The 23,970-nt window shown below is 54.9% G+C and overlaps 2 protein-coding genes across 2 annotated transcripts; both read left to right on the top strand.

The window, feature by feature from the left end:
- The first annotated feature begins 12,346 nt into the window (after nt 1-12,346).
- Nucleotides 12,347-14,238, top strand: LOC125344067 (melanoma-associated antigen 4-like). The gene is made up of 3 exons (XM_048336667.1): nt 12,347-12,435; nt 13,095-13,316; nt 13,443-14,238. The coding sequence occupies exons 1-3, from the start codon at nt 12,347-12,349 to the stop codon at nt 14,236-14,238; spliced, it is 1,107 nt and encodes a 368-aa protein (XP_048192624.1).
- A 3,433-nt stretch (nt 14,239-17,671) lies between these two features.
- On the top strand, nt 17,672-23,816 carry LOC125344069 (paraneoplastic antigen-like protein 6B). The gene is made up of 4 exons (XM_048336668.1): nt 17,672-18,796; nt 19,028-19,186; nt 19,953-20,137; nt 23,753-23,816. Exons 1-4 carry the CDS (start codon nt 17,672-17,674, stop codon nt 23,814-23,816), a joined length of 1,533 nt encoding a protein of 510 aa, XP_048192625.1.
- Nucleotides 23,817-23,970: the final 154 nt, after the last annotated feature.

Here is a 23,970-nt window from a genome sequence, read left to right on the forward strand (position 1 = left end):
CTTCTGTCTCAAACGGGAGAAACTACTCCTCTTGGGATAGCATGTGCCTTGGACTCATGAAGATTTTTGTTAGCATTCTGTATGCTGACTATGGACACAGGGAGACAAATTATTTGGTGATTCCCAAATACATTTACTGGGTCTTTCAGAGAATATGAAATGCACACAAAGAGAACTACAGTGATCAGCATGTCACAGCGAGTCCCTCTTAATCTGAGGATATATGTGCTTCCCATACACTTCCTATGCATCCCTGTGCATGCTCATGCAGGAATGTGAGACTTGAGTGCTGAATGCAGAAACATTGGGGGGCACATCTCCTTATGTTAAGTGTGTTTATACTCAGTTTTACCATAAAGTTACAAAAGTCTTACCTCTGTAATTTCCAATACTACAGATATGTGCAAGGCAGGGCTTGAAAACATTTCCTCAGTCCTTCTCTACCCACAGTCCTCATTCCAAGCACTTGCCTGGATGTCTTCTACCTTTTTTGTATTCATTCACTGCACAGAAGTGCATTATAAGTCATTGCTGTATTTTACCACAAGACTACCTGACTTCCAGTGAAGTTTCTGGATGTAAAGAAGTTGCATCCTATAAAAATCCATGCACGTATTCAATACATCTACATGCTGGTTGATGCAATATGAACTAACTAATGAGCAAGAAATAGAACTGCTTGGGGAATAACCTGCACAAAAATCTTCCTGAGATGAAATTGTGTGACAAAGAAAGCTTGGAGTTCTCTGACCAAGTAAAACTAGAGTACTCTGTTAAGCTCAGCTGTCACCTGAGGACACAGAGCAATACAGAAAGATTAACATGTGACTCAGCCACTTCATCCTCCCTCAGCCACCCCAACACACATGCCTGAGCCCCTGCAAGGTCAACCACACTTTCCAAGTGCAGACATATGTACACACACATACCATACACACTGATGGATGAAAAAGAAAAAAACCATCTTGTGAGAATGTGTAGAATGCATGCTCACTCCCTCTTCAAATCCCTGTACATGTTTCTGCTTCCAGCATGCATGTTATTTTTAGCTAATTTTGAAAACATGTACCAAAACATAATGTGATGTTTAAAATTATAAAACAATGAGCACTGAGCATCCATATTTCAATCACACATAATGTTCTCTTTATTATATAATAAATTATCCAAGAAGCCACATATTGAAGGATGGAACCTTGGAGTTTTTATTAGAACATTAGCAGTCTGCAGGCAGCCAGTTGTTGCAAAGGCCGGCAGCCCACGAATACATATAACACTATCAGAAAACAAGCCAGAGAAGGATGACAATACAAACAAACCAATTCAGCTCCAATGGAGAGCTGACTTGGGACACCATGGTGACCAGAGATAGGACACAGAAGGCGAACAAGGAGACATATGGCACAGCCTGCTGGCACATGGGCTGATCTGACCCTAAATAGGGCTAAGTCAGAGGGCTGGGTCACAGGAAGCTCCCAGTCCCAGGTACTTGACTGAAAGGTTCAGTAAGCCATAGGCCAAGAGCCCACCCCTCTCTCTTGGGATTGAGGCACCACCATCAAGACAAGATGCCAGACAGTACAACTCACCATGTAGCCAATAATGGCGCTAGCCAGTTCTGACCTCCATACTACATTTGCAAGCACAATTCCACAGGGTACAAAATTTTTATCCCACTTGTGCATATATATTTCCATAAGGTACTTCAAAGGTACTTAAACTTTTCACATCCTATTTAATATTAATCAGTATTCTCATTTGTCTACATTTTTTAATATGAAGCATTGTAATAGAGTGCTTTCAAAAGATAATCAAAATGTCTCTGGTAGTTATTTTTCTACATACAACAGCAATGCTTTCTGGGGAGAAAAAGACAGAGGAAGTGCCCTAGATCACATAATTTTAAATGTTCCTCTAATATCTTGTGGACCAGAGCCCAGACACCTTCTATCCAGTGCTGCATACAATCCTCAAGTTTGATCTTCCATTCACCTTTTCTCTCTGCTCTCTCTAAAGAGATAGGCACATAAGCAGGTAGGTGGGCAGATGGGTGGATGGGTGGAATGATGAATGCATGAGTGGATGGACAGATAGGTAGGCATACGCAAGAAGATATATGGAAAGAGAAGAGTAAGAGAAGGAGGAGAGCTGATTGAGAAATATAAGGATTGATTTATTCGTTGAGATACAAGTGGGCCTGCTCTTAGAACAGGGAGTATCACATAGGAGTAGAGTGAGAATTTGATGGCCTTTCCTAGAATCTGCTGATTCTAAAGCAGAAATCGTGAGAGAGATCTTCCCATCCTGTGAAACCTAAGCTTTTCATGAACACCTAGATGAAGACAGAAAAAATTCATAGAGTGGCACTTAATCTCACATAAGCACCAACAAAACTCAGACAATTTGTGTGATGTCAGATTAAGTTACCTTTTAGCAGACAAGGTAAGTATAGTACCATTACTTGTACTATGCTTGTCATATGAGATTCCAGATAAATCCACTTGTCCTGTCATTCACTGCCTTCAAGATTCTCACTCACATCACAAGCACATGAAATCACTTTCTATAGTGAGGAACTGAGAAATGAGGAAAGGAGCCAATTACTAAGGGTATATACAATTGTTCCAAACATATGCTTATGCAAAAAATAATACTTGGAGACGTCTGCTTTAAAGAATTCAGCTGACAGAGCCCACACATAGGAGGTATTGCCTCAGTGCAATGAGACTGAGTTGTATGTTGAAACATTACTCAATCTTAGCTTGGATCCCCCAGTCTCTCTAACAAACAGGAGGAATGAGACCCCGTACTGTCCAGTGCAGAATGCACATACTCCCTGCACACACCATACACTCACACCGACAGTACACATCTACTATAGCAGTTTTCAGTTACTCTTTCCCTCCAGTGTGTAATATCCTCATGAAATATGTTTACCACCAACAAAAAGACTTTCCCTGTTGCCATAGAAAGCAGAATGTCCTCAAAACTATCCACATCATGTCATATTTCTATGGAAACCAGGAGGTGCCAATGCACTCAGAGGCAGGACTTTGCTTTTTATGTTAGTCAGTTACACCTGGTCCAGTCTAATAAATGAATAAATGAAATAATGGTTTATCAGAGATATTCCTGCGAATGCTGCATAGAATGAGCACTTGCACAGGGATTTGTTACAAAATAGACTTGGGGTAAGAAAAGTCAGGGAATAGTTTTATTGTCCCTGGAGAGACAAGTCAGGATCCAGGTCTTCAGAAGGAGATGTTTTCACTTCTGAAAATACAAGAACCCAGGTACATTAGAAAACAAGGGATCAAGGCATTTAGTCACCTTAAAATGACCTTCACAGAGGGATGCTAGTGGCTCACAAGTGTAATCCTAGCTACTCAGAAAACGAAAACTCAGAGGATCTTAGTTTGAAGCTAGCCTGGGAAGAAAATTCTGAGACTCCATTTCCAATTAACAAGAAAAAAGCCATGTTGGAGGTATGGGTGAAGTTTTACAGTGGCACAGGAGCAAATAAGGCAATTGATGGTGAGACCCTAAGTATAAACATCAATCCTGATAGATAAATACATAAACAAACAATGTACTCTCTGGCTTGGTTTGGAGGTGAAAAATCTTAATTCTTGTATTCAGAAGGCTGAGGCAATGAGGACTTTAAGTTCAAGGTCAGCCTGAGCTACATATCAAGACCCTAGCTCAGAATGATATGTTAGAAGGTGAATAATAATAATAAAAACTAATGTTTTTATGTATGAATTTGGGGTGTGACTAAAATATGTGAGTAGTGGAACATTGGGGAAACAAGTGAAGAGACAGAACTAGAAGGCAATTATTGGATTAATCTATAATAATATGTGCCTCCCTCAAATATAGTGAAATACTATGATTCATTTAACATACACTCAAAAATGAATGACACAAAAGTAAACCAGGCTTTAATAATGAAGGGGTATCAGCAGGAGGGTAAAGGCCCAATAGAGAGATTGAAGAATGGTGAATATGGAAGAAGTACTATGTATGCATCTGTAAGCATAGAACAAATTAGTCTGTTGAAATTGTTTTAAGATGGAGGAAGCAAGGTTAAAGAGACAAAAAGGTTGACCTTGTTCAGAGTTCATTATATCACAAAGAACCCTCCACATACGACGAATATATGATAACAAATATATATATGTATATATAAACATGAATAAATAATGACAAATGACCTGTAGAGGAGAAAGCAAGTGAAAAAGATGGTCTTGCAAAGCAAAATAAGGCAAAGGCAACACTCAAGCTGAGGTAGACCCAAAGGACTCTGGGTCTAAATTGGATCTAAACACACTTACACTTTACTGTTCAACATGGTGTGAAGAGAGTGACAGTAATATGATTGTATGACATGCGTGATAGACTTGGCATGCAATCCTGAAATCACAGGGAGTATGCCTAATTAGCTTCAAAAACTGTCTCCCCACAGGGTAGGGAGTGCAAAGAATACATTTCTTGCATTTCCTGAAGTATTTTGTGAAATAACAAAGATTGTGAAAGTGATACATGAGGTGGCCTCCCATGTGTGCTATTGGTCAAGTCTACATTGCACTCTAAAGTATAGGATGCAAAGGGTACAGTTTTGTGTGATGAATTTCTAGTGTGTCTATAGTTAAAAAGCTTAAAGTAAACAAGACACTGGAGATGTAAATAAAAGCAAAGTAAGAGGAATATAAAATGCTGTATAAGAAGGACATGGGAAGAATCACATTCAATATGAACAATACACAGAGGATTTTAAATTGAAGGGTGTTTGGAGACATTCTAAAGTCAGAAAAACTGATAAAGAGGTCTTGATGACACATGAAACAAAATCATGATTATTTAAATAGTGACAAAAGCAAGATTTACAAACAAGAGGTTATAAAATTCTATATTAGCTAGAGGTATGTTTCTTGTCTAATGGCCAGTGGTGGAGGGATGATGAAGAGTTCAGAGATAGAAGAAGTATTTACTGAAGGAAGAGTTTTTTAAAGAATATCAAAATCAACGACATTTATGTAATAAAGCCAAAAAAATTATTTTGAGAAGGAATGAAACGGTATCCGAAATGAAAGAGGAATACACATTGTGGAACAGCAAAAGGGGCTCGGAGCACGAGAATATATTCATGTGAAAAGAAACACAAATGACCCTAAGAGCAGGCATGAAGGAAAAAGCAGTTCAAAGTCAGTGGGAGGGAAAATAGAAAGCCAGTGAAGAACTGTCAGGTTGTGTCGCTGAAAAAATGCTTGTGTTCTCTATGTCCCTTTATGTGACCTTGTGGGGTATGAGGGAAGACCCTGGGATGGAGGGACAAAGGGTGAACAGATACAGCTACAGTACTCACTGGACACTATGTCCAAATGAAATGAAGTGTACATCTTGTGTGGGGGATGGTAGGGAAACACTAGGAGAGAAAGGGAAGGGATGAAATTGTCCCCAAGGAAATATCCTGCTTACCTGACTTATGGAACTGTAACACCTCGGTAAACTGCAAGTATGATAAGAACCTAACAGCAAAAGGAAAAAGGGACTTTACTAAATGTTCCTGTACCACCTGCTGGTGAGTCTCTGAGACAAGGGGAGAGTTGAGCTGCTGTTAAGCGCGGTCCAAAGGGAAAGATCTGGGCAGTGTGAAGGTTTCCACTGGCTTCTGGCCCAGGAAGCCCCATTCCTGGCGCGTCAGCCATTAGTGGGAATGAGTGTGGACCCCGTTACTGCCACGCAGGAGCGACTCAGGAAAGAATGCTCAGGTGCATGCATGGACAGGAAGCGGGGCAAATGAGGGCACCGCGGGGTGTCCTTGGGGGGTGACAGGCCGACACAGGGAGCAACGTGGTCCGCACAGGAGTGCAGAGCCTGTAGGAACAACAAAGGGGCCAGCAAGAGCGGACGTGGCAGAAAGTTCCATGGAGGTTGAACTTGATCCCAGGGATCTTGCTCCCCGCAGAGGAGAGACAGGCAGAGCGGAACGGGGGGGGGGGGGGTCCCGGGTTCGAGTTCTGGCAGGGCTGTTGTCACCCGCAGGTGCACTGGAGGGGGCTCCGGACCCACCGGAGCCCGAGCAAGGAGGGGCCGCGCCTTCGCAGGAAAGGAGCGATGGAGGGCAGCAAGAGGACATGGCAGTGCTATGCACTTGTGCTAACTGCATGAAGGGGGGCAGGAGCAGGGGGGCAGGAGCAAGGGGGGCAGGACCGGGGGGGGGAGGAGCAGGGCCATGGGGCCTCTGTGGTTGAGGCTGGGGCTTACAGGGAGCTGTGCGGACTGAAGGACCGAGCGCCAGGAGAGCCAGGAGAGCGTCAGAAGCCGAAGCCATAGCAGGCCGGGGGATAGACGGGAGCAGGGCCAAGCGAGGGGGTCTCTAGGCTCGGCTGGGGCCCATCGTTGTGGGGGATAGGGGTGGAAATCCCCCGGAAATGATGTGCCACGCATGCGCGGAGCGCCCGTCCATCATGGAGACGCTGGGGCCTTGCAGGGCGAACACACCAATGGAGCGCGCCGCCACGGGAGGCCCCGCCCCGCGCATGCGCAGAACGTCCGGAAGCCATTACGGCCACCAGCTCTGGCGGTGTGTTCCACATGGGCGCGCGAGCCGGTGCTGCGAGCAGGTCGTGGTCCTCGAGGTAACGTGCTTCTGTTTATGCGGGCGCGGGATCGCCCAGCTGTGGGGAGCAGGGGCAGCCTGGGTGCCAGGCTCCTGGGGGTTGAGGGGCTGGGCGGCCCAGGGAGGGCCAAGGCGGCTCTCGGAGGACCTGTGCCCGGCTGCCCATGGGCCTGGGCCCGGGCCCCAGCCAGAGCCCTTAGAGCGGCCGGGATGTGCGTCCAGGCCTGCAGCCTAGGCCCGGGCCCCAGCCAGAGCCCTTAGAGCGGCCGGGATGTGCGTCCAGGCCTGCAGCCTAGGCCCGGAAAGGGCCCGGCCCCAGCCCGAGCCCTTAGAGCGGCCGGGATGTGCGTCCAGGCCTGCAGCCTAGGCCCGGAAAGGCCCGGGCCCCAGCCAGAGCCCTTAGAGCGGCCGGGATGTGCGTCCAGGCCTGCAGCCTAGGCCCGGGCCCCAGCCAGAGCCCTTAGAGCGGCCGGGATGTGCGTCCAGGCCTGCAGCCTAGGCCCGGAAAGGCCCGGGTCCCAGCCAGAGCCCTTAGAGCGGCCGGGATGTGCGTCCAGGCCTGCAGCCTAGGCCCGGAAAGGCCCGGGCCCCAGCCAGAGCCCTTAGAGCGGCCGGGATGTGCGTCCAGGCCTGCAGCCTAGGCCCGGGCCCCAGCCAGAGCCCTTAGAGCGGCCGGGATGTGCGTCCAGGCCTGCAGCCTAGGCCCGGAAAGGCCCGGGCCCCAGCCCGAGCCCTTAGAGCGGCCAGGATGTGCGTCCAGGCCTGCAGCCTAGGCCCGGGCCCCAGCCACAGTCCTTAGAGCGGCCGGGATGTGCGTCCAGGCCTGCAGCCTAGGCCCGGAAAGGCCAGGGCCCCAGCCAGAGCCCCTTAGAGCGGCCGGGATGTGCGTCCAGGCCTGCAGCCTAGGCCCGGAAAGGCCAGGGCCCCAGCCAGAGCCCTTAGAGCGGCCGGGATGTGCGTCCAGGCCTGCAGCCTAGGCCCGGGCCCCAGCCAGAGCCCTTAGAGCGGCCGGGATGTGCGTCCAGGCCTGCAGCCTAGGCCCGGAAAGGCCCGGGCCCCAGCCCGAGCCCTTAGAGCGGCCAGGATGTGCGTCCAAGCCTGCAGCCTAGGCCCGGGCCCCAGCCACAGTCCTTAGAGCGGCCGGGATGTGCGTCCAGGCCTGCAGCCTAGGACCGGAAAGGCCCGGCCCCAGCCAGAGCCCTTAGAGCGGCCGGGATGTGCGTCCAGGCCTGCAGCCTAGGCCCGGAAAGGCCCGGGCCCCAGCCAGAGCCCTTAGAGCGGCCGGGATGTGCGTCCAGGCCTGCAGCCTAGGCCCGGAAAGGCCCGGGCCCCAGCCAGAGCCCTTAGAGCGGCCGGGATGTGCGTCCAGGCCTGCAGCCTAAGCCCGGAAAGGGCCCGGCCCCAGCCAGAGCCCCTTAGAGCGGCCGGGATGTGCGTCCAGGCCTGCAGCCTAGGCCCGGAAAGGCCCGGGCCCCAGCCAGAGCCCTTAGAGCGGCCGGGATATGCGTCCAGGCCTGCAGCCTAGGCCCGGAAAGGCCCGGGTCCCAGCCAGAGCCCTTAGAGCGGCCGGGATGTGCGTCCAGGCCTGCAGCCTAAGCCCGGAAAGGCCTGGGAGGGCCCCCTGTGGGCCGAGGATGGAAGCTCCATCGGCCCCTTGGTGGGTCCGGACAAGACCTGCTCCCTCCTCCCAGGCTCCACGAGGCCCACCACACACAGGCGCATGAAGCCAGGAAGCCATTTTCGCTGACAGCGCTGGCGTAAGCAAGCCACAGGGTCAGGCGGGCTGGAAATGATAAACGCGTTCTCTCTGTACGTGCATGAGATCCCCTGTGTTTCGCTGCATCTCTGTGTGTTTTAGGTGTGGCTTCCCCACAGGACACAAACAAGGCAGCGTTTGTCTTTCTGAACTAGCCTGATGTGTCCTAACCGGATGATCTCCAGCTCCACTCATTTGCTTGCAAGAGAGACCATTTTAGGCTTCCTTTCGGTCTTGAGTTCTTGTGTCCCATTATGGTCTGAAAGCCCACAGGCAGTGACAGCAATTTCATTGCATTTGCTAAGGTTTACTTTATATCCTCAGAGATGATTCGCCTTGGGAAAAGGTCCATAGGCTGCTGAGAACAGTGCTTAATATTTGTGTCTCAGCTGGAGAAACTACCATGGAAATGTCTGTCATGTCCATTTGGTTCATAATGACATTTAACTTCCACAGACATCTCTCAAAAAAAGTTTTTTTTGTAGGTGTAGATAGCCATGCTCTTGGTGAGTTTGGGTACAGAATCTGCCACTGTGATTGTGTTGGGTGGGGGTAAGGAATCCAGGTATATTCCTAACTGACAGCACTTCTTTACTGAAGATGGGGACAAAGACAATATGCACCTAAATCTCGACAACGATTATGCATTCACAATATGTTGCTTGTAGGAACATCTATGTACAGATATGGCTACATACATTTCTAAGGTCACTTGTGCTTAGGAGATCTCTGCTCCAACCTTCCATGCTAACCCAGTTTTGGCTTTTGTCTGTGAGGTGTAATTGTGGTCCAGAACAGGAGTTTGGGCCTTGCCTTTTCCTCATGTTCACTAATCGATGTCTTTTGGCCAGGGAAATGGAGACAATAACCGTTCCGTGTTAGTACTGAGCATACCCCACGGAGTAACGCCTGCCATTTTGTTGTTTCTGTAGTGTTTGCTTCTTTCCCACTTCTTACTTGCTTTGTCTGCTATACAACACAGGCTGTATTTCCTCCCCTTGAGCACACTGTGAAGTGCTTGTTAGATGGCTTGCTTTAGGTTTTGTTTATCATGAAAAGTGTGTTCCTATGTCTCCTGTCATGAATGGTAGCTGTGCTGTGCAGGGTGGGTGGAATGACATTGGATTAACAGTTGTTTCATCCCTGAAAACACAACAGACTGTGCCTGCCTTGTTTTGAAAGATTCTGTGTAGAGTTTCCAGTTACCCTCCTGGGCTTGCATTATTTGTGAGTAACTTGCCTTCCCCCCCCCTCTATGAGGTAGTTGTTCACTCTCCTATTTAAATCTCGCAGTCTGTGGAGTGGCTCCCTTCTGGTCTTGTCTGTTTGGAGTCCTAAAGGCATCTTGTACCTGGATGGACTCCTCTTTCTCAAGATTTGGCAAGTTTTCAGCTATTTTTGGAAACATTACCCCACCCTCTTAGCTAACATTTCTCCTGCTTCTATGCCCATCTCTTGTACGTTCAGTCTTTCAAGCTCTGATCTTCTGACTTCCATTTCCTCTCCTCTGCTGGAGAGGCTTGGGACTGCGTTTTGCATCCCTAGGATTTAAATTTTGTCTTCTTTACTCCCGTATTTCTGAATCTTTGTCGTGTTCCTTTCGCATGTCTCTGTTGAAGTTTCAATTTGCTTAGGTGTTTGTTTATATATTCTGAGAGTTCTCTTTGTTGCTCATCTGTATTCTCCTTGAGTTTTGTCAGCTGAGTGATATTCAAAGTTAACTAGAAATCACCTCCACTTGGCCCAGTGTGGCTGCCGGCCAGAGACAAGTAAACCTAAGTAATAAGAAGACACGGCCCTTGACCGTACTCCTAGCTATGTAGGCTACTGAGTGTAAGGGTCCACATTTCAAAGGGAACCTCGGGCAAACAAGCCCATGGGTCTAATCTCTTAATTTACCAGCAAAAAGACAGAAACAGAGCTCTGCTGTGGCTCAAGTGGAAGAGCACCAGCCTTGACAGCAAAAGCAGAGTGAGACTGCAAGGCCTTGAGTTCAAGCCGCAGGACCAGCGCATGACAACCAAAACAACAAAGGAAAGCAAGGGGTTGTGCTCTTCTCGGTGCTGGTGACTCGTGCCTTCTGCTATCCTAGCCAGTCGGGAGTCTGATAGCTGAGAAGGAAGGTTCTAAGCCAGCCTGGGCAGATGTCCTATACTCGTACCTGCACTGAACCAGCAGAAAGCCAGAAGGGGAGGCATGGCTCTAGGGGTAGACTGATAGCCATGAGGGATTATGATCTCAATCTCTAGGGAGGAGCAAAAGGAAACCAAACCATGTGTTAGGGGATCAGGGAATCCTGCTGTTCCCGAGGGTGGACTCGTTGGAGACAAACAGTAAGGAAAACTACTTCCTCTTGAAATGTCCCCATGAACATGAGCATGGGATTTGCAGGGTTGTGTATGCATTTGGAGCTGTTGAAGGAAGTAAATGCAGTGGTCTCCCAAAGTGATGCTATGTGTTTGCAGAGTGGACATTCGCAAAAAGGAAAAAAGCAAAAAAACATCGTGTCGTTCACCTTGGCCCTCTGCCACACCGGAGACTTAAATTTGGTACCACGTAGAGGTGCAATGGGACGTGTAAACTGCCCTCCAAAAAACAAACCAACAACCAAAAAATAAACAAAACAAAACAAATCGCATGTGGGAAATTGATGCAGTTGCCCAAATATCGTTTTGTAACTATCTACTAGAGTTTTCTCTTTGACTACAAATATTAAGTATCCACGTCAATACCTGATGCTGTGGAAATTTAGATGTGGGCCTTGCGGGGTGAGGTGCCTGTGTTCCAGCTACGAGGAAGGAACCTCTCTTTGGCTCTTGCCTGACAGGGCATGTCTCCTCTGAGGCCCACTGCTGGGAAATGGTCATGATATCGTTGTGCCCCTGGGAGTGTCGGGGAAGAGACCACGCTCTGTGGGGACCACACACGCACACACGCACACATTGACACTGAATGCTTTGGGTTTTCTGGGGTACATCTTCCTTCCCTCCAACGTAGGACGTCACTTGAGTCTTCCCAGAGTCGTGCTGTTTTCTAGGTTGTAGCACGTTCTTGACTGCCTCACTGGCTCATCTACTCGCTTGGAGGAGGAGCACAAGTAAACTGTGGCTGAAGGCCCTTTGCTTGAAGATCAATCAGCATGCGTGTCCTAGGAAGAGGTGGAGAGTGTGTGACACGGGGCTCTTTCTACTTTGCGAGACAACAGGGAGGCGCTACTCGTAGTGGTAGTGAGAAAGACTTTCCGGCCGGCCTCATGTTCTGCCTGCCTGCAATGGAAGCCAGAGTCCACGTTTCCTGCCATTAGTGTGTCATGGGGGTGGACCTGCGTCTTTGTGGTCCCTGAGGTCTCGTCCACTCTGAGCAATTTCTGCAGATCCTTCTACGGGTCGGGCGGTGGCGGTGGGGAACCAAAAGACCCCTGTTCCAAAAGTGGGAATGCTGACTCTCCTGTCAGCCCGTGGTAGCTCCAGGCAGGATTTTGGGGAGCAGGTGCCACCCCCAGCTTCCTGCTCTCGGTTAGGGCAAGAGGCACGGAGATGACGGCCTTCACATGCAAGCTAGCTGTGTGGATCCCTAGAGGAGAAAGGGCAGAGGCCTGGCAAGAAGTAAACGTGGGTGTCTTGAGGACACTTCAAGGGGTTCTTGTGAGGGGAGGGTTGGGGAAACCTCTGCTGAGCTTTCCAAGTGAATTGTATCCTTCCTTGTGTCCAGCAGGTCTCAGAACACCGTAGACCCTGGAGTGAGAGGAGACATCAGGAGAGCCCAGGCAGCCCCTGCTGGTCAGCAGAGGGAGGTGGCCGCTGTGTGTCTGCCAGGAGCCACGGTGAGGAGACAGGAAACCTTCTGACTGTGGGTGCGCTGTCTTCCCGTCAGCTGCTCTTCCACGGTCTGCCTCATGGAAATGGGCTTAAGGAAGGTGGGCTCAGGGCGTCCGAGGGGACAGTTCTGGCCCTTGCCATTGTGACAGGATGAGCAGGGAGATGGTCCCCATCCACATCACGGCCCCACCTGAGTTTGGCCATGTCCTGCTTTTGGACCTGGACAGGGGTGGCCACATGTGAGGTCTCCCACTGCATTTTGTTTCCATCTCGGGCAAGTGGGACTTGATCTCAGGGTTGGCTGGCCTCAGGCCAGCTCTGGGGAGATGGGGGGCCGGTCACGGCCATGGGACGTTTGGGAGCCTAGAGCGAGCCCAGAAGTGGTGTTCACCCCGGGACAGAGGACACCCTGGCACAGTACAGCCCGCCCATCCTGTCTCGTGGCTGCCCAGTGGTGGGCTTGCAGGATTCGGCCCGAGGGAGGTGAGGTGGTAGGGAAGGTACCCCAGTGCCTCGGCCAAGAGCTTCAGGGGCCAGGAGATGAAAGAGTTTGCGTGGTGAGGCAGTGTCCAGGGGTCCCAGAGGCGATGACACTCAGGTGGTGTCATGGATCTAGGAGAGGTATCCAACCCGAGTGACTCCCCCCCCTCCCCGGGCTGTACCGCACCCCTACACGACCCTCAGGCAGCACCAGAGCCACCAGCTCCTAGCTGCCGGGACCCCAAGGAACCACCCCACTTTGTTCCTCAGGCTCTCAACCGGTAGACCCCCTGGAGCACAGGACTGGCTGCCAAAAGCGATCACCGGTAAAGGGCTTTCTTGTAATAGACCTTGTGGGAGCTGCCAAGGGTGCCGTTGAAAGCTGAGGCCACTCACCGTCTCCTCCCCCTCTCCCCAGGCCTGTCTACCCTGCTTCTTGCCTGCTGCGTTCAATGAGAGCCACGATGCCCTATATCCCAAAGAGCCAGCACGTCTCTGGCGAGGGGTGCTCCGAGACCCCAAGGGAGGCGCGGGGCCTGCTGGGTGGGCTGGTCCCTATGGTGGAGGAGGAGGAGGCGGCCACTGCCACTGCCTCTTCCTGCTTCACTGCTATGCTCCCGGCCTCCCCAAGGGAGGAGCAGTGGGGCCAGGAGGAGGAAGAAGAGGAGGAGGAGGAAGAGGACGAGGAAGAGGAGGCTGCAGCAGCCGCCGCCAGAGCCACTGGCCCTTCCTCCTTTGGTTTTTCCGTGCTCCCCCCCACCCGAAGGGAGGGGCCTGTTCCTCAGGCACCTCCCAGTTTTGGTTTTCCGAGCACCTTCCTTCCCCGCATTGGCTTAGTCTCTGCCCCATGGAAGCAACTCGATGAGGGCACCAGAAGTGTCGTGGTGATTCCTCGTCTGTTCCCCTGGGCTGACCGGGTAGACCCCAAATCCTTGCTGAAAGACGGCCTGTCCTTGGTGCCCTTCCTGCTGCTCAAGTACCACCTGAAGGAGCCCACGAGCAGAGGGGAGCTTCTGAGCCATGTCTGCAGACAGCACCAGGAGTTCTTCCCTATGATCTTCAAGACAGCCTGTGAGTGCATGCTGCTGGTCTTTGGCATTGAGCTGAAGGAAGTGGTGCCCGAGGCCGACTGCTACGTGCTGGTCACTTCCCTGGGGCTCACGTATGATGGGATGCTGAGTGATGTCCGGGGTGTGCCCAAGACGGGCTTCCTGATCATGGTCCTGTGTATCGTCTTCCGGGAGGGCAACCATGTCTCCGATGAGGTGCTCTGGGAGGCGCTGAGTAAGATGGGGGTGTGTCCGGGGAGGAAGCACTACACCTACGGGGACCCCAGGAAGCTCGTGGAAGATTTTGTGCGGGAGCAGTACCTGGAGTACCGGTGGGTGCCCGACAGTGATCCTGCTCGCTATGTGTACCAGTGGGGCCCCAGGGCCCTGGCAGAGACAAGCAAGGCGAAGGTCCTGGAGCAGTGGGTGAACTTCAGTGGGCGTGATCCCAGCTGCTTCTCGTCCCTGTACAAAGAGGCCTTGAGAAAGGAGAAGGAGGCCGCCCAGCAATGAGGGGTAGTGAGGGGTAGATTACCTTCCAGGGGTGGGGGGCAGGTTACCACCAGGACAGAGAGGGGTCAGGGCCACATCCAGTGGCCTCTCCTGCCTCGTGTCACATGAGGCCCGTTGTTTGCTTTTGAGTTTGGAGAGAGGAGTCAGCCTTGTCAGTTGTGTGGCTCCGGGCTGGGTTTGTGAAAACATAGGCTATAATACCTGTGTGGGCAATGTTCAAGTTGACCTTACTTTGGTCTGTCCTTTTCGATGGAAGCTTTATACAGGTTCATCGTCCAAGGCTGTGGATGGCAGTAGTCGCATGTGTATTGCTGTGGATTTTCTTTGAGGGAGAGTGTCTTTCACTGTCCAGCCAACTGGGAACCTGTGGACTTTGGGGGCCTGGGGTGTGTGTGCGGCGGGGGGCGGGGGGGGGGGGGTTGAGAGGTTGGAGGAGGGCCACAAAAAACCAAAAAACAGTTGCAGTAGGTAATGTCCCTTGCAGATGGAAGGGACTCGGCCGAGAAGAGATAATGGCATAAAGAAACGGAGGAAAGAGAAGTTAACTCTTGCCTCCCCTTATTCTGTTGTGTTTCTTTCCTATAATATTAAAAATGTTGCATTTGAGTGTGTAGGCCTGGCTTGACTGTTATTTGGGAATGTCGGTGCCGTGACATGTCCATACGTAAGCACACCCACTGTTTATTCCTGAAGCCTCATTGAGCCCCTGCTCCTGGGATAGTTGAGATGTGTGGTGGGGATCCTAGGGAGCTGGGGCCAGTTGGACAGACGTCTCCCACAGACAGAATGGCTGGTTGTGGCTGGGCCCTGGTGGCTCTCGCCTGTGTAATCCTAGCCACTCAGCAGGCCGAGATCTGAGCACCCGAGTTCAGAGCCGGCCCAGACTCTCCTCTCCAAGTAACCACCCGGAAACCGAAAACGGAGTTGGGGCTTAAAGTGGTAGAGTGGTAGCTATCCTTGAGCAAAAGCGCTCGGAGACAGTGTCCAGATCCTGAATGCCAGCCCCACCTCGGACAACAAGGAAAAAATTTGAAAGACAAAGAACGAATGGCTGGGTGCAGAAGGAGCAAGCAGTTCCACCAGGTGTGCGGGTCAGTCATCCTCTTAACACCGCAGGAAGCAGTAAAAAGAGACAAGGAGGTAGGGCTCCGAAGGAGAGCAGTGCAGTGTCAATAGCCTGAGCCAAGGCGGTCTGGGGCTTAGAGACACCAAAGTTCCTTCCGTAGGAGTTGATTGTTAGGGAGCTTCCTGGTGTCTGCGGACAGATCCTTGGAAGATGGGAACGTGCCCAGAGACCACCGGCATATGCCGCGTGAGGAAAGGGGGGTGCAGGATGCAGGCAAGCACACCCCCGAGGGGTGAGTGACCTTGCTTGTCCTCTGGCTGCTAGAGAGGCTGGCCACATGGGCCAGGCCTTCTGGAAGGGGGCCGAGCCGGGTCGGGGTGGTGTTGCTTAGGGGGCTGAAGGTCCCTTTCAGCTGGGCAGCACTGCGTTGCTGCCATGTCTCCTGGGCAAGGCAGCAAAGCAAAGGCCGGGCACGTGTGGATGGGTGAGGAGGCCGGACAGGGAGATTTGCAGGGAGGCTGGATACTCACACCGCCCTCCTGGCGAAGAGAGGTGTGTTCCAGGGGCGGTCGGGCTGCAGAGGACGCCAAGGCGCTGGACGTGGAGGCACTGTGCTCAGGGGGACTGCCTGCGCCTCTCCTCACACACGTGCAGGCCGAGCTTGCAGAGGCTCCAAGCCTGTGTGTCACAAGAAGGGAGCGGAGCGTGCCAGGGCCAGGCGCTAGGGTACAGGCTGCAGGGGCCCAGTGGAGACTCGCGTGTGACACGTTGCAGAGATGACTTGGGGGGGGGGGCATGCACACCCTGGGTCATCATGCTGTGCCTTGGACACTGGTCCCCGGGCGGCCAAACCCTCAGGCCCCACGGTGGGTGGTGGCGCCGCTGCAGGCCCAGACCCGCAGTCCCTCGCTTCCAGCGACACCAGCAGCACCCAGTGCTGCCCAGATGAGGGAGCTTCCCTGGGATGTGGAGCAGGAGCCCATGGGAGCGCACTTGAATCCCCACCAGGGGATCCCCCACCCCCCACTTAGCCCTGGGACCAAATAGGCACGTCTCCCCCAGCTTCTGGACTGGGGCAGTGCCCGGGGGTGGAGGGGATCAAGTTGAGGGTGAGCAGGGAAACCCCCAGGGCGCCTCCCTGCGCCCAGCCCTTGGCCATTTGCTGGTGGCACAGTGGAGAAGCCCCTGCCATCCGTGGCCACGCAGGACTCTAACAAGTGCGCATCCCACGTCCGGGCGGGGTGGGGCGGGGCGGGGCCGGAGGGTCGCGTCCCAGATCGGAGCGCAGGGTTGGGGCAGAGCCAAGGGCCCTGGACAGCGGGGCATGGACGCCCCGGACGGGGGCGGGCCGGCTGCGCGGGGTCGGGGGGTGGGGGCACCTGTGACTGCCGGCGAGGGGGGCGTGGATCGTGGGGTGGGGGCACCTGTGACTGCCGGCGAGGGGGGCGTGGATCGTGGGGTGGGGGCACCTGTGACTGCCGGCGAGGGGGGCGTGGCGCGGAGCCGGTGATGTCACCCGGGGCCCCCGGGGCCCGCAGCGGCGGTGGCGGCGGGCACAGCCGCCCGGTCCCGTGACCCGTGCGCACCAATGGCCCGGCGGTCTCCAGGGCGACGCGGGGGGTCCGGGCTCCGCCGCCTCCGCCCCCCCCGCCCCGAGTCCGCACTGCAGAGAGTGGTGGCGAGCAGGCGCGGGCGCCCCGGCCCACGTGCCGGAACCAGACAGCCGCCGCCAGACGCGCTGAGCGAGCCGGAGAGCGCGCACCGGCGCAGGACGCACGCGCACCGCGACACCCACCGGGGCCGCCAGCCCAGCCCCGAGCGTGCGCGCCCGCCGCCCGCCGCCCGCCGCCCGCCGCCCGCCTGCCACGGACCCGGGCCGCGACGCTCCTGCCCCAGGACCAGGTACCCGCCAAGCCCGCCCGCCCGCCCGCCGGCTCGCGGGAGGAGGGGGGCGAGGCGTGCGCCCCCGCGGGACCCGGGCAGCCGCCCTGCGCCGCGCCCCCACCCACTGCGGCAGCGCGGGGCGCCGGGCTCGGGGCGCGCACCGACGCCCACCCGACCCGACCCCACCCGCCCCGCCCCGCCCCGCAGGGGCGGCCGACCAGGGGGCGGTGGAAGGCCGCCTTGGGGTCCCCGCGGAGAGGAGCCGGCGCCGGAGCTGGGGGGCACGGGGCTGGGGTGGGCTGCAGGGCGGGCGTTCACCGCGCTCTCACCCCCTCCGCATTCACAGGCAGTGGAGCCCCGGGCCGGTCTTGCCGAGGCCTGGACGCCCGCCGCAGCCCGCTGCCCCCCAGCGCCAGCCCGGCCTGCTCCCAGTGCGGCTCCCCGCCCCTAGTGTCAGCCCGGCCGGGGCCGCAGTCGGGGGCGATGGCGGTGGCGATGCTGCAGGACTGGTGCAGGTGGATGGGCGTCAGCGCCCGCAGGGGCCTGCTCATCCTGGGCATCCCCGAGGACTGTGACGAAGGCGAATTCCAGGAGTCCCTGGAGGCCGCACTGTGGCCCGTGGGCCACTTCACGGTGCTGGGCAAAGTGTTCCGAGAGGAGGATAATGCCACCGCGGCCCTGCTGGAGCTGGACCGGGAAGTCAACTGTGCTTTGGTCCCCAGGGAAATCCCGGGCACCGGCGGCCCCTGGAACGTGGTCTTCGTGCCCGGTTGTGCAGGCGAGGAGGAGTTTCTGGGCCACGTGTTCCACTACCTGGAGCAACAGGGGGAGGTGGTGGAAAGCGACGCAGGGGCCCTGGAGCTGGAGCTGCACACGGACTGCTGGCTCCACTCGGTCAGCCAGGCCGTCCAGCCCTGGGTGGAAATGGTGAGGTACCAGCGCCTGGGCGTGTTTTCTGGGAGGGAGCACCCAGACCCCGGGGAGGAGTCCTTTGAGGCCTGGCTAGACCACACCACCGACATGCTACGTGCGTGGCAGGGGGTCTCGGAAAGGGAGAGGAGGAGGAGGCTAATGGAAGGCTTGCGGGGCACTGCCCTGCAGCTGGTACATGGCCTCCTGGCAGAGAACCCCGCCAGGACCGCCCAGGAGTGCCTGGCGGCCCTGATCCAGGTGTTCGGAGACAATGGCTCCCAGGCCACCATCCGGGTGAAGTGTCTCTCTGCTCAGCAGCAGCCAGGAGAACCCCTGTCGGCCTTCGTGTTGCGGCTGGAAGTGCTGCTACAGAAAGCCATCAAGAAGGGGGCCCTAGCCAGGGCCTCTGTGGACGATGTGCGCCTGAGGCAGCTGCTCACTAGGGCCAACCTGACTGAGCCTCTGGATGAAGCCCTGAGGAAGCTGAGGATGGTCGGCAGGCCTCCAACTTTCCTGGAGATGCTGGGGCTCATTCGGGAGTCCGAGGCATGGGAAGCCAATCTAGCCAGAAGCATGGCGGTCCAGGCAGAGGACGAGGCCCCTGCCCAGCCTGGTGCCCAGGCGTGTGACGCCCTGGCTCATGCCAGGGCTGCTGCTAAGGCAGCGCTTGAGAAGGTGGACGAGGAGGGAGAGGATGTGGAGGAGAGGGAGGAAGAGGAGGAGGAGCAGGAGGAGGACGGGGAGGAGGAGGAGGAGGAGGAAGAGGTGGAAGAGGAGGAGGAGGAGGAGGAGAGGGGGGAGGAGGAGGAGGAGGAGGAGGAGGAGGAAGAGGAGGAGGAGGGGGAAGAACATGGCCATGACCATGCCCCTGCAGGCCTCAGCCAGGGAGGAACCAATGAGGCTCCTGGGGCCCCCACCTCCGCCCAGATGGGCATTGTTTTTGGAGAAGCCCCAGGAGGGCCTGGCTGGCGGCCAGACAACTCCACCTGGGCAGGAGAGCGGGAGGCCGAGGAGCCCTCTGAGGCACCTGCTGAGGGACTCAAGGACGCCTTGGAGGAGCCCGTGAATGAGGATGAGGCAGGGGAGGTGAGTCGCCCCGAGTCCTCCCCAGACAAATAGGCTAAGAAAGCCCAGAGGCCTCCTCTCCTCTCGGGCAGCAGAGCCCTAGAGGCAGAGGGAGCCAAGGCCAGGGCCACCGCCTTACCCCACAGGGGGAGCAGGGTGCGTGAAAGGGCCCTCCCCTAGACCAAAACACCCCGCCTCCCCCCCCCCCCCGCCCCCAGGGCTCCTCATCTCCTCTTGGTACCCTGGACACCACCACCAGCCCTTCCAAGTGAACCGGGTCGCCACGTTTGCCGCCAAATGGGGCAGAGAGTGGCAGGCACCTATCCCCATGAAAGCATCAACACCCCCTCCTCCCCCTTGAGTCCCCATCCCAAACCTCTCCGAGTCCGGCGGTCAGCCTGGAAGTTCCCGTGCTCAACCGGCCGGTCCATGTTCAAAGGGGTCGCCTGAAGACATCCGTTACCCTCACTAGACTGGGAGACATTAGGGCGAAGAGGCCACCGTCTTCCCACCTGTCCCAAGAAGGGGACCCCACCCCAGTTCCATTCACCATCCCTGGACAGGCTACGCCGTGTCCTGGAAAAGCCCACTCTTATCTGTAGGGCCCCTAGTGACCCCTGCTGTCAAGCAAGCACCAACCCCTATGCTAGCCATCCTTCCTGTGCAGAGGTGTGAAGTGTGCATCAAGCCATGGTGGGGATCCTGGCCCACTGGGTCAGCCACGTGCTCCGGCACGTGCCATGAGCTTTGTCCCATGCCAGCCAAAGCTCCGCTTGCTCCTGTCCAGTGTCATGAGCTCAACCTCTGCTTCCTCGGTGTAGATCTAGCCGGCTGCCTGCTGCCGGTTCTCGTGGACCTGTGTGCACGCGTGTGGGTTATGTTCTTCTCTGAGCAGTTCCTCCCCAGTGGCCCTGAGCCCATCCCCGGGAGCCATCAGAAAGGACGGACGATGCGAAGGAATGCTCGCCTCTGGTCCAGAATTCAACCTCGAGCAAGAAGACCCGAACCAGGGATGGGGGTGGGGGTCGGGGTGGGGGTGGGGGTGGGAGTGGGGGTGGGATCTGTGCCTTGAAGTTCCACTTCTGTTGCTACTTGTGACTCAGTTTCCTCTGCTTTGTGAGGTGTTCTCTGCTGTGGTTTTCCATGCCCTGGGACTATCCTGTGCCAATCTTCAGAAGGATGTCCTGAACTGAGTGGGCATTGCCAGAGGCCATTGTACTGGAAAGAGGCAGACCTGGGGCCCTCAGCAAGGGAGAATACAGCAGGACTGGCAGTGTGTGTCTCTGTGTGTGTGTGTGTGTGTGTGTGTGTCTGTGTGTGTGTGTGCGAGCATGCATGTGCACACGTGCGTGCAGGGTGTACAAATGTGGCAACTCATCAGGAGCCCCAGGAGGAGTGGGCCTGGGATCTGTGTCCTCTACTGGCAGTGGAAATTTCCTGTCTGCATTTGTCAACTCTTCCTTCTCCTCCATGGCTTACAGCAAAGGTTTCTGTTCAATAAATTTTGTGGGTGTTCCTGCTGACTTCTGTCTCTGTTGGGATGGGAATGCATGGGGGAGAGGGGAAATGGCTTCTGGGATAACACTGAGGATGTCCACGAGGGGCTAATGGGAGCCACTAGGTGAGCAGAAGCCAGGCGACAGCACACTGATGGTTTTCAGACTCGGTGGCTGCCTGGCTTCCCAGGGCACTCGAGGAGCCCCCAGGAATAAGTGGATCTGGTGTTGAAGGAGGCTAGGAGGACAGTTGGCTCCGCGATCCCTGACAGTACCATGGGTGTTCGTGGGGCGTGGGGAAGGGGTGACTCGGGGCCTTCGGGGAGATCAGAGTGGCTACACGTGCAATACCAGGCCTGCCCCTCCTTTAAGCCACAGTAACAGACAGTGGGGAAATTTGGGTCTTATATGTGCACAATGGTGGTGTGAAAGGGCAATCTCCTTTCAAGCTTGGGTTTAAGTTGACATAAGTGAATCTATGTGATGCACTTAAGCCTCACCATCAGTGGGCAGGAAGCACAAGGTAGGAATCAGCCCTGGACCTTCTGAGGTTATTGTAGCCATCTCCAACCTCCACAATGGCCTTTGTGTACTCTTGGTGTCCAACCACTGCTGCCCTTTAAATTGCCCACTCTTGGGTCCCTTGTGGTTGCTTTCTGCCCTCATCCTCCACAGAAGGGGTTACAGGGCCTCTCCCAGGCAGCCTGACCGCCCTTCCCCACAGTCCCTGCCCATCAGCAGGCCTAGGGTAGACATTTTCTCAGGTTGGACCATGGTTCCCTGGTGCTGGAACCCTTGCTATGTCCCTGCCCAGGTTCTTCCTGCCAGATCACGTGCAGGTAATCTTATAAGAATATGATTTACACGATTTTCCCCATTAGAAGCCCTGGTCATGTGGAGCATAACCTTTCCCAAGGGGAGGGGTGCCGGGCTAGATTTACCTCCCCTGGTGCGGGGATGCTCAGCTTACTCCCTTATCAGTGCTCCCCTTGTCACCCTCTCCCCTGGGCACCTGACCAGCAGGCAGCCGAGGTGAAGAGAGGGACACTGGCTAGCCTAAGATGCATGCGGCCAAACGAGATCCCCTTTTCCTCCCTCCTTACCCACCAAGGAAGCCAGGCGCAGACGGATCTCGGAGACGCTTCGGAGAGCAATCCGGTTTAATCAGGAGGGCTCACAGTAATATAGTAGTGATGACGAGGACTGAGCAGGAGCTGGCGATAGGCTGGCGAGCTTGTCCGTCCAAGAGCAGCTCCCAAGGACCTCCCTTATGGGCTACCGTCACTTCCCATAGTACCGCCCTCTGGGCAAAGCTCGTGAAAGGGGAGCACACGTGCTGTCTGGAGCAAGGTGGGGGATGGTCTCAAAGCTACCCCTTCTGGTTCCGGACCCAGAAGGAGATAGGTGTGGCTCACTTCCACACTGCCCCAGGGCTGGGGGAAGGGTGGCATCTCGGGAGCGCTCTCCTCGCCCTTCCTCCCTTAAGGCCAAGATGAATCCCCAACAGAGGGGCACCTCCTTACTTCAGAATCTTATCCATCTTCATGGAGCTTGGGCAAAACATGGCCCGTGGCCCTACCTTCCCTGTACTTAAGAGTCCTAAGAGTACTTCGACTGTGGGTGCCAACATCTCTGCCTCCTTGGAACTTGACCCCAGTTGCCTCCCTGGGCTCACTCATCTCACAGAAGAAATCCACAGTTTTATATCTCCAACTCCTCACTGTGAGCCATAGCCTCTATAACAGAGAGTAGATTAGCTCACACATGATGATTTGAGCACCGTTCTGATAGACATGGATGTACAGATGGTTGTACACCAGGGTTGACAGGTAAAGACTATCTGGCAGGAGGAGCCAGTGTAAGTAGGATGTGTTGGATCCCCCAAAAAAGGTCCACCCTTTCCTCACATACTTCAGTGAGGAGAATGGAAATGGTCATAGGTTTAAAGACAGGGTCAGATTTGTTGTTTGCCTGGGCAACATCATTTCAGTATTCTGTGCCCCTAAAATAGCTGCAGGCACTAGCAACTTGGCCATATTTGCCAACAAGAGATTGCAAACACGGCCTATCTGGAAGCCCTGGGAACACCCTAAACTAGTGCTGGCAGATATCAAGGGGTGTGGGTAACTATCTGATGTCACAGCACCCCCTTCAACTCCTGATCATGGGCTGCCAGGATAAGTAAGATATGTGCGATAATAGGGTTCACAGACAGGCAAATCCCCTCCCCACTTCCTGCAGGGTCAGTGGGGTCTGAGGTTCCATGGAATGCCTTACACCACCTCCCTGTAGAGGCCAATGGGTGCTGCTTGGTATGCTTGCTTAAGGCTCAATATTGGTAACAGGGCCACTATGACCATCATTTCTATAGGGAGATTGCCCTTTCACACCACCATTGTGCACATATAAGACCCAAATTTCCCCACTGTCTGTTACTGTGGCTTAAAGGAGGGGCAGGCCTGGTATTGCACGTGTAGCCACTCTGATCTCCCCGAAGGCCCCGAGTCACCCCTTCCCCACGCCCCACGAACACCCATGGTACTGTCAGGGATCGCGGAGCCAACTGTCCTCCTAGCCTCCTTCAACACCAGATCCACTTATTCCTGGGGGCTCCTCGAGTGCCCTGGGAAGCCAGGCAGCCACCGAGTCTGAAAACCATCAGTGTGCTGTCGCCTGGCTTCTGCTCACCTAGTGGCTCCCATTAGCCCCTCGTGGACATCCTCAGTGTTATCCCAGAAGCCATTTCCCCTCTCCCCCATGCATTCCCATCCCAACAGAGACAGAAGTCAGCAGGAACACCCACAAAATTTATTGAACAGAAACCTTTGCTGTAAGCCATGGAGGAGAAGGAAGAGTTGACAAATGCAGACAGGAAATTTCCACTGCCAGTAGAGGACACAGATCCCAGGCCCACTCCTCCTGGGGCTCCTGATGAGTTGCCACATTTGTACACCCTGCACGCACGTGTGCACATGCATGCTCGCACACACACACACAGACACACACACACACACACACACACACAGAGACACACACTGCCAGTCCTGCTGTATTCTCCCTTGCTGAGGGCCCCAGGTCTGCCTCTTTCCAGTACAATGGCCTCTGGCAATGCCCACTCAGTTCAGGACATCCTTCTGAAGATTGGCACAGGATAGTCCCAGGGCATGGAAAACCACAGCAGAGAACACCTCACAAAGCAGAGGAAACTGAGTCACAAGTAGCAACAGAAGTGGAACTTCAAGGCACAGATCCCACCCCCACTCCCACCCCCACCCCCACCCCGACCCCCACCCCCATCCCTGGTTCGGG

Source organism: Perognathus longimembris, chromosome 28 (assembly GCF_023159225.1).
Source record: "Perognathus longimembris pacificus isolate PPM17 chromosome 28, ASM2315922v1, whole genome shotgun sequence".
Taxonomy (NCBI): Eukaryota; Metazoa; Chordata; class Mammalia; order Rodentia; family Heteromyidae; genus Perognathus; species Perognathus longimembris.